The following is a 9,503-nucleotide window of genomic DNA, read 5'->3' as shown; positions in this document are numbered from 1 at the left end:
TCAAGGAAGTGTATTAGGTCCGGTCCTGTACCTATACACAAATGACATTCCTGAAATACAAAATAACGCTGTTACGAGCTTTGCTGATAGCCATGAGATTGTATTGTTTGCTGATGATACTTCACTTATTTTTAAAGTGAAGCGACGTGCAGATATTGATGACGAGGTAAACAATGCACTCTCAAAGATAGTGCGTTGGTTTGAGACGAATAATCTGCACTTAAACAGTAAAAAAACAAAGTGTTTACGGTTCATTACAAACACAGCGGAGGTACAAACCAACGTACTTATAAATGACCAGAGATTGGAACTTGTGGACACTACGGTCTTCTTGGGTATCACGTTAGATAAAAAGCTTTAGTGGGGTCCACATATTGCCCATCTAGCAGATAGACTCAGCTCTGCGGCATATGCAGAAAGATTAGAGAGTACACGAATGATGCGACCGCTAGATTAGTGTACTTCAGTTATTTTCACAGCATCATGACGTACGGTATTTTACTATGGGGTCATGCTGCTGACATTGATATTGATTGCTTGCTCTGCAAAAGAGAGCTGTTCGTGCTATATATCAGCTTGGTTATAGATAGTCTCTCAAAGAAAAATTTAAAGAAATCAATATTATGACTGTTCATTGTCAGTACATTTATGAAAATTTAATATACGTTCACAAAAATCGTCACCTTTTTGCTCTTAATAGTCATTTTCATTATTATAACACTAGAATTAAGGGATTGCTTGTAACTAATTCTAGTAGGCTTCATAAGATACATAATAGCTTTAAGGGTAAATGTATACACTTCTATAAAGTCCCGCCACTGTTCAGGCATTATCTATAAATAAATTTAAATGTTTTATAAAAAAATGGCTCTGTCGTAAATCCTATTACTCCACTGCTGAATATCGAAATGATCGGACAGCCTGGGACTAGATTGTGATTATTTTATAGCGATAGAAATATTGTATATTTTTATTGAAAAGAGCGCAAAAAAAATGCTGGGAGAGTTTCTTGCGCCGCTTCTTCTCTCCCAGAGCGCCATTTGTTTCCGAAGCGGTAGTAGTATCTAGTAGTTATCAGAAATGACATCAAAAAGAATTCTGAAGGAATCAATTTTGAGAAAATAAATGCTTTTAATTTCTTTTTATGCCTTTTATGCTGATGATACTGCTTTAATGGCCGTGGGTAGTACCTATAAAGACGCAGCATAGAAAGTTCAAATAGCGGTAAACACAGTAGTTAAGTGGGCTAAAAAATGGAGAATTGAACTTAATGAAAGTAAATCTGTTCATGTAAATTATAGTAATAAGAAACCAGATTATGAGCCACTTTACATTAATAAGAAAATAGTACCATACAAAAATACAGCCAAATATCTGGGCATGACTCTTGGTGCAAAGCTCCGCTGGAAGGCTCACGTCAAGAAAAAAAGAGAACAATTAGAATTTCGTACTGGCTTCTAGGAAAGCACTCTAAGATGACAGTACAAAATAAAGTTTTACTGTACAAGCAAGTCCTTATGGTATCCAGCTGTGGGGCTGCACCAAACAAATATTCAAATCATACAACGCTTTCAGAATAAAGTATTGAGGGAAATTGTGAACGCACCTTGGTACATTCGAATCAGCGATCTCCATCGGGACCTTAACATTTAGTGTTTTGACAAAGTTATCCAAAAATATGCTGAAGCTCATCAACATAAACTTCACCATCAGGTGAATGTGTAATAAAATAATAAATGAAATTTTGATATCTCAGATTTCTGTTAGATCCAATAATAAAATATAATGGATTAATGCACCTGTTGCATTAATGATGATTTATGGATGCCAAGTAAATATGCAAGAATTTGTTCAGTCCATTTTTATGCGACACAAGTAGTCAAAAAAAATAACCAAACATATTGTTAACTTTTATAACTATATACAAATACCTATATCACACCAAATATGTTTCAAAATAATAAAATCACAAAAACACTATTCGCCAACCGATTATATGACAGCTCTTTTTGGTTGTTTGCCCCAAACTTGAGTCAAGTTTGGGCCAAAAAATCAAAAACCAAACAATAAAATGGGTTACGCGATAGAGATGCAAGATCAATAGCTTTGTCAAGTTCTATTTCAGCCAAAGTTGTATATCGCTTGTCCTTTCTATTTGTAATGAAGTTACCGGCACTACTTCTGTAGCGTTAATATTGTAAGTAACCATCCGATAAAACTGATTGTCAGCTGTTGTGACTTATTACAGATTTGGTGGTGTGTGAGTCCCAGTATCCGAGCCATACATATATGTTAAAAGAAAATAAATAATAACAGAGTGAGAGAAGTAAATATTTACAAATATGTTTTTGATTTTCAAAAATTACGTATTTTTTCTCTTATCATTTGATGAAGCCTAAAAATATAATTTTAAATATTGCAATCATGAAAACTACACAATGAATGTAATCTGACTTTCAAAAATGAGCACTCGAACAAATAAAACAGGATTTGGATTTCCATCAACACCAAAAAGACGGCGTCTTGGAGTGGGAAGGCCTTTAAAATCTTCTCAAATTTTAAACCAAGATAATTTAATGTCATGTTCTCAACTACACTTACGACCTGAATCAATAGAAAAGTGTGATTCCCCTCCACTACCATGCAATCAGGTTGAGTTCTTGTGTGATTCGGATGTAAACAATTCTATTTGTGATATACCGGGTTCACCTGGGGTTTCGGAAACATGCAATATTTTAAAAAGGATAGATGGTCGGAAAACATTAATTGAATTGGATAGTAGAATAAATAATATTCAGGAACCTGAGATTAACACAACAAACAATGTCTTGAATGACTTGTTTAATTCTAGATTTGAGTATGGTTTTGCTGCTTGTGATAAGACTTCTCCAAATTGTGTTAAAAATGTAACTAAAGATGTGGAAAAAACCTTAGATAATATAAATCAGACTATTTGTAATATTGATAGAAGTGTTCTATTTGAAACTAAAGATTCATTCTTGTTAGATATAAGTGGTGTGGTAGATAAATCAACAGTGTTAGATAAATTAAGTAGTGATTTTTATGGTTTACCAAGTATAGCCAAAGATTTATTTAAGTCCTATAGAAATATTGAGAAATTCTATGGTAAGTGTTAAAAGTATCTCTAATCTATTCTGTCAGAGTTCTTCTTATTCTAGGGCTAATAATTATTATAAAGAGTACTAGCTGTGCCCAGAGGTTTGACTCATATATAAATTAACAATATGTGATAGATTAATTTTGGGCAGCCAGTTTTATGCATAACATAACTTGGTTGTGCTATGTTTGCTATAGGCATATACTCAAGCAAAGTGATTAATTATTTTATTTTCTTCATCTTGAGGATATAATTTAAATCTCGGCACAGTAAAACATGTCCTAGTTAGTAGCCTCAATTATCCTCCTTAACTTTTAAGACATAAAAAGGATTAATATGACAGGAACAGTATTAATATTCCATTCCTGATACTTTTAGTGCAGCCCTCATAGTAGTAACTTTGTTAATTATTTTCTTTATGAACTTTTGGTATTGCCTAGCAGTATATCTACTATAGGAATGACAACAAAAAATGGAATGACTGCTTCTGCCTGATATCTTAATAAACTCATTAATGGTGTTGATCACTGTCATATCTACTCAGTCTCATATATGAAAACTGCACCACAATATCACTTTCTTTACTATTGTTTATTTTTAAACTAGATTGGCAGGAGGAATGCCTTAATTTAAAAGCAATAAGACAAAGAGATAACTTGATTTACTCTCTACCTACAAGTGGAGGAAAAACTTTGGTTGCAGAGGTTCTTATGCTTCGAGAAGTTCTAGTCAGGAAGAAGAATGCTTTATTCATTTTGCCATTCGTAGCTTTAGTTCAGGAAAAGGTTGGTTAACATAAATATTGTGATTATCTATTTGCAAAGCTCTGGGAAACTGATTCAAGTACCATTAATAAGCTTTATCTTTCAGATATATTCATTATCTCCGTTTGCGATCCAACTAGATTTTCTGGTAGAGGAATATGCATCAGGCAAAGGAATATTACCACCAAAGAAGAGGCGAAAGAGAAATAGTATATATGTAGCAACTATAGAAAAAGGGCTTGCGTTGATTCGATCTTTGATTGATCTAAATAGACTTGGTGAAATTGGCCTTGTAGTTGTAAGTAGCTTCAAATCTCTGTTATTATTATTCATTAAAGCAATCAAGTCTTATTGATTTATTTAGATAGTTACACCAACAACACATCATTATACAATTAACATTTTAGCAAGTACATAAGGGATAGTACAATATGACATGTCTTTACAGGTGTAAACAACATTTACAATAGTGCGAAGAGAATAACAAGTTGAACAATTAAACGTAAAAAAAATAAATATTAAATGACTTAAATACATTTCTACTTTAAAAAAAAGAGATTTATAAAATTTATAATTATACAACAATACCATAATTTACTTCTTATATTTAACTTACATAACTAAGATCTTAATATTTTAATGCAGTCTGTTTTAAATTGATTGATATTAGTCATATGAAAAATATCTATATTGCCATTTTTTGCAGTGATATCGTTATAAGACCTGATAATTCTGTTTAAGGGGGCGTTTTTACTTATTTTAGTTAAATCCTTACAAAGAAGTTTTTATCAGATATGTATCTATTAAAAGGAGCTTATTAGATATAATTTTTTAACTGATATTGTGGCAGATATATTTCTTATAAAAGTAATGTTATAATCCTGAACTGAGATATTCTTCTTCTTGGTTTATAGGTTCCGCACACTGATCGTTTGAGCTGATATTATTGTCAAAAGTGAAATATTAACAATTATTATGATTAAAAGCATCATAATTCCAGGTTGATGAACTTCATCTGATTGGTGAGCCTGGAAGAGGAGGCACATTGGAAACATTACTGACCACAGTTATTTATGCTAAACGTTAGTATTAAGCTTTGTAAATAATGCAGTAATAATAGTTTTTTTTAAAGCCATATCAGTATGTCAAATCTTGAAATCCTTACATTGAATATTTTGTTATATTTTAAAGTGATACCCTAACTTCTGGTATTAACTACTTAAATTTATAAACAAAATTTATGAACAATGCCGGACTCGATTCTGCGACATATCGCTATCCGTGCGATCGCTCTTCTACTGAGCCAACAATTTGTGACATAACGTTCATAATTCTTGTTTTTAAATTTAATTTGATCCTTACATTCTTCACTAATGACATTTTATATTTTTAATGTGTTGTGGTGCGCTAAAAGTGATACAAATAGTGATTAAGAAATATTTTTACAGAGGGTATACAAGTAGTTGGTATGAGTGCCACCATAGGAAACCTTCCGGACTTAGCAGAATTTTTGCAGGCGGATGTATTTGAGAGACAATTCAGGCCGGTCGAACTTACTGAGTATGTGAAGCTTGGAGATGTGTTGTATAAAATAAAATATGAGAATGGAGCTGTGGAAATTGTACCTGACCGACAAATATCATTTGATGTGAGATATTGACTCTAAATTTCATAGATTGCTAAAAAAAATTTAAAATCTATCCAAATAACAATTAAGAGTTGTATAAGAGACAGCATACTAGAGGTCTTTTACGTTATATTTATTTCCAGATATAACTGTGGTTAATTTAAAGATAGCCTTTATTTCTAGATATTAGTGATGTAGTAACATGTTTATTTATTTCCTCTATTTTTTAACAATATATCTAGCTTGTCCACTGACATAGGCCTCCTCTAGGACCTTCCAGTGGTTAATTTACTACTTTTTAATTTTATCTTGACAGAGCACTCGTCAAGATATTTTGTTATGCCCTCTCAACTTGTCGCCATATCTCTCAGTTGGAGGTCCAAGGTCCTGAATGCCACTAGACCACACTAAATGTGGTCTAGTGGCATCCACTCCAACTTACCTTGAATGACAAGAAGTTCTACGGACTGGCTTCTCGCCTTGATACATAATATCAAAAGTATGCATGACTGCACTATAACAGATAAAAGCTGCTTGGTATCTAGGTCCTGGAGTCGAAATTCGGTCCACGAAAGTCCAAGCATCCTTTTCATAGTTTGTGTCTACATATTGGATCCAACTTTTTAACTAGTATTCGATTTTTTGTAATAATGAAAATGAAATGAAATTTTATTCGTTGTGTTAACAATAACATAATTTATTATATCAGTACTCTGAGGCCGGCCTCAAGCTGGATCCGGATCACGTGGCTGGTTTAGTAGGCGAGGTAGTTCCTTGTCACTCCTGCCTTGTCTTCTGCCCCACAAAGCGGAACTGCCAGAGTGTTGCCGCTTTGCTGTGTACAATGCAACGGAAGTAAGTCATGTTCCATATACAAATTCAAATATTTTGATTCAATGCTGGATTTTGAAAGCATATCTTGGAAATCAGTAGCTACGACCCGTTTGAAAAACAACAGACCTGAGAGTAGAGGCAATTCTAGTTCATTCCATATTTATTCAATGTTTATAACAAGTGCATTTCGTGTTGCATAAACATTAACTTCGATCAACGGTAAACAAACAACATAAGTTTCAAACTTGCCTATATCAAGAGCGAATAAAAAATAAAAGCAATAATAACAGAATATAATCTTAACATAGTGTGTCTATTGTTCCTTCACATTAAATTTACAGTTCGTTATGGTTTGTTTCCAAATCTTCTGGAACAATTTCAATTTATTGCAATTCCATAAGAATAGTCCTTAAATATAACATTCGAAGTTAATACTATAATTATTATACAAGGCAGTATATTATGGATACCCAGTTTGGGTGTCGCAATTTGGTCTGAACAGCAGACCGTAGTAGGGAGACCCATATTTTAATTTATTTTAGTTTGGCTCGTTTAAAAAATCATTTACGGCATAGTAACATTTTTCTAATAAAAAGTTTTTCAGTGTTTTAATAAATTTAATTTCATCATTTATGCTTCGAATTTTGTTTTGCAGATTATTATATATTTTTATAGACATTACATAAGGACACATCGAGTACTAAATTTGATTTTGGGAGGTTTAATTTATTTATATATCTTTTGGGATATCGACGGGGCTTATTTTCTTTCTTTGTGTAATTGTGTAGATTATTTTTAACAAATTTGCATATTTCGAAGATATATATGGAGGGTAGGGTTATAATATTAAATTTTTTGAAATGGGGTAGACATGAGTCTGTTATTTTTATGTTGGCCAGTATTCGTATGCACTTTTTTTGTAATATAAATAGATCCTGGGCATTTGTGCTGTTTCCCCAGAGAATAACTCCGTACCTCAAAAATGCGTAGCCATAAGCATAATACGCGGCTAGTACGGTTTTTAAGTTGGTAGTTCTTTTTAGTTCTCTGAGTCCATATATAAATTTCGATAATTTTGTTTTTGTTTTTTCGATATGGCCTTTCGAATTTAAATTACTGTCGATTTCAATGCCTAAAAATGTTAATTTCTCGGCGCATTCGATGTCCGTGTTTTTAAAAGTATATTTAATATTTAATGGTTGGTCCCTTTGGTACGGTCGAAATTGGATTATTTTTGTTTTATTATAGTTTATTTCTAATTTATGGTCATTCATCCAGTCAGTAATGTCATTTAATAGTCGAGTGATTTTATCATTAAAATTATAATTTTTTGTTAATGTCATCAGCAAATAATATACAATGTTCGTCAATAATTTTCGGCAAGTCATTTATATAAATTAAACTCGAAGTAACTGTGTTTCGCAGCCTTAAATCTTTTAAAAGACTACTTAGAAAGTGCTGCTACTTAGAAAGGTATTTTGTTATATTTTTTTTCATTTAATACCTTCAACAGAAGTTTGTTTACTTTGAGAAAGACTTTAAGAAAACTAGCAGTAAAAGAAGTTTTATCATTGTTAGGGAGATGTCACATCACCGCAGTGCCGAGCGTGCGGCACTATGTGCGGCGTTGAGAGCCGAGGGGGCGAGCGCCGAGCTGCTGCGGTGTGCCCGGGTAGGGGTCGCCTTCCATCACGCCGGTCTGTCTGCTGACGAACGAGGGTTGTTGGAGCAGGCCTACAGGTAGCTGAACCTGTGAGGGTCCCAAGAGGATGAAATGAAATTTTCAAAGAAGCCAAAAAGAAACACAAAAAAAGTGTGTGTGTCAGATTCGACGCACGACTGGAGTTTACTCCTCATAAACGGTTGTCTTTGAACAGGTACTAAACAAAATCAAGTCCAATGGAGTCGGTTACAAACAGACATACAGCAGAAGCTAATAAAAGCGTATTATTTAAATAAATAATAGTTAAAAAAAAACTAAAGAACACGCTTAATATAAAATTCAACTAAAAAATAGAAAATATATTTAAATTGAAAATAGTGTAAAAAAATATTATATATTTCATTATAAAAAAAGCGTGGGATGTTATTTTTCATTTTTTAGTTATTTTTTTTTAGATTGATTATATATAAATTCACCGCCATCTATTCGCTTCTAAACGAATTATATACTTTAATTTTGTGGAACTGTCTTGACATGTCGCGCGTTTCCTTTGTAGTTTACAATAAATTACTAGATGGCGCTTATTAGTGATTTATTTATTTAAAAATTATATAAATTAACAAAAATCATATTTTGCAAATTGAAAAATTGAATAATTTTATCAAATTAGTGTAATGTCATCGGTCCTCGATAAATCAACAAAGTTTGAACGAAATCTAGCCGTTTAAAGTGGGTCAAAATCGCGCCCAAAGAAGTCGGTTACAAACATACAAGTGAAGCTAATATAAAGCGTGTAAAAATGATGTTTGCTATCCGTATCACTGCAATACAACTAATATAGGGACCGAGCGTCTAGTCTGTCACGCCAACTGAAAAGTGAAAGGTGCGCGAGAAATGATACTCACCAAAAACGCTACGATCCCACTTGATGAGAAGGTATTACTCTCCATATTTTTCTCATACCGGGCGCCTTATATGAAAATCGATTCTACAGGAGTAAACTCCAAAAAAAGCACAAAGTTGAGTCCGTCTAATATTTTTATTGATTGGTTAAAACTCTAGATTCATTAATTGGTGGGTGCTCTCGTAGCCTGTAACCGTGTGTGTGGTTGGTGCCCCAGGTCTGGCGCGGTGTCAGTGCTGTGTTGCACATCGACCCTGGCCGCGGGCGTCAACCTGCCCGCACGGCGTGTCATCGTGCGAGCGCCGCACGTGGGCCGCGACCTCATGTCGCTGGCCGCCTACCGCCAGATGGCGGGCCGAGCGGGCCGCGCCGGCGTCACGGACGCGGGTAACACTTTGTGTGAACGAACCTTATATTTTAAGGCGAAGAGTAAGCAGAAAACACGCATACATGGTGTTTTTAGACAAGTTTTGTGGTGAATAATAGCATTTCGAGCTATGAACACTACTTAATCCTGTTACACATATCCTTAAGTCTTATTTGTAGGTTGCTAATTTGAACTACCACATTTCTTTGAAGTTAAACAAGTTTTT

General features: G+C 33.7%; 1 protein-coding gene across 3 annotated transcripts; it reads left to right on the top strand.

The window, feature by feature from the left end:
- The first annotated feature begins 2,250 nt into the window (after window positions 1–2,250).
- LOC126977084 (helicase POLQ-like) lies at window positions 2,251–9,501 on the top strand. 3 transcript variants are annotated; one of them, XM_050825776.1, is made up of 8 exons: window positions 2,257–3,126; window positions 3,725–3,903; window positions 3,989–4,180; window positions 4,883–4,964; window positions 5,331–5,530; window positions 6,219–6,364; window positions 7,922–8,083; window positions 9,128–9,501. In XM_050825776.1, exons 1-8 carry the CDS (start codon window positions 2,463–2,465, stop codon window positions 9,387–9,389), a joined length of 1,887 nt encoding a protein of 628 aa, XP_050681733.1. In that variant the 5' UTR covers window positions 2,257–2,462; the 3' UTR covers window positions 9,390–9,501. The 3 variants fall into 3 exon arrangements, with proteins under 3 accessions (XP_050681735.1, XP_050681733.1, XP_050681734.1); XM_050825777.1 differs by lacking the exon at window positions 9,128–9,501 and having other exon boundaries at window positions 5,331–5,442; window positions 7,922–8,071; XM_050825778.1 differs by lacking the exons at window positions 5,331–5,530; window positions 6,219–6,364; window positions 7,922–8,083; window positions 9,128–9,501 and having other exon boundaries at window positions 2,251–3,126; window positions 4,797–4,923.
- Window positions 9,502–9,503: the final 2 nt, after the last annotated feature.

This window comes from Leptidea sinapis, chromosome 43 (assembly GCF_905404315.1).
Source record: "Leptidea sinapis chromosome 43, ilLepSina1.1, whole genome shotgun sequence".
NCBI lineage: Eukaryota > Metazoa > Arthropoda > Insecta > Lepidoptera > Pieridae > Leptidea > Leptidea sinapis.
This window is presented reverse-complemented; position numbering and strand designations above follow the sequence as displayed.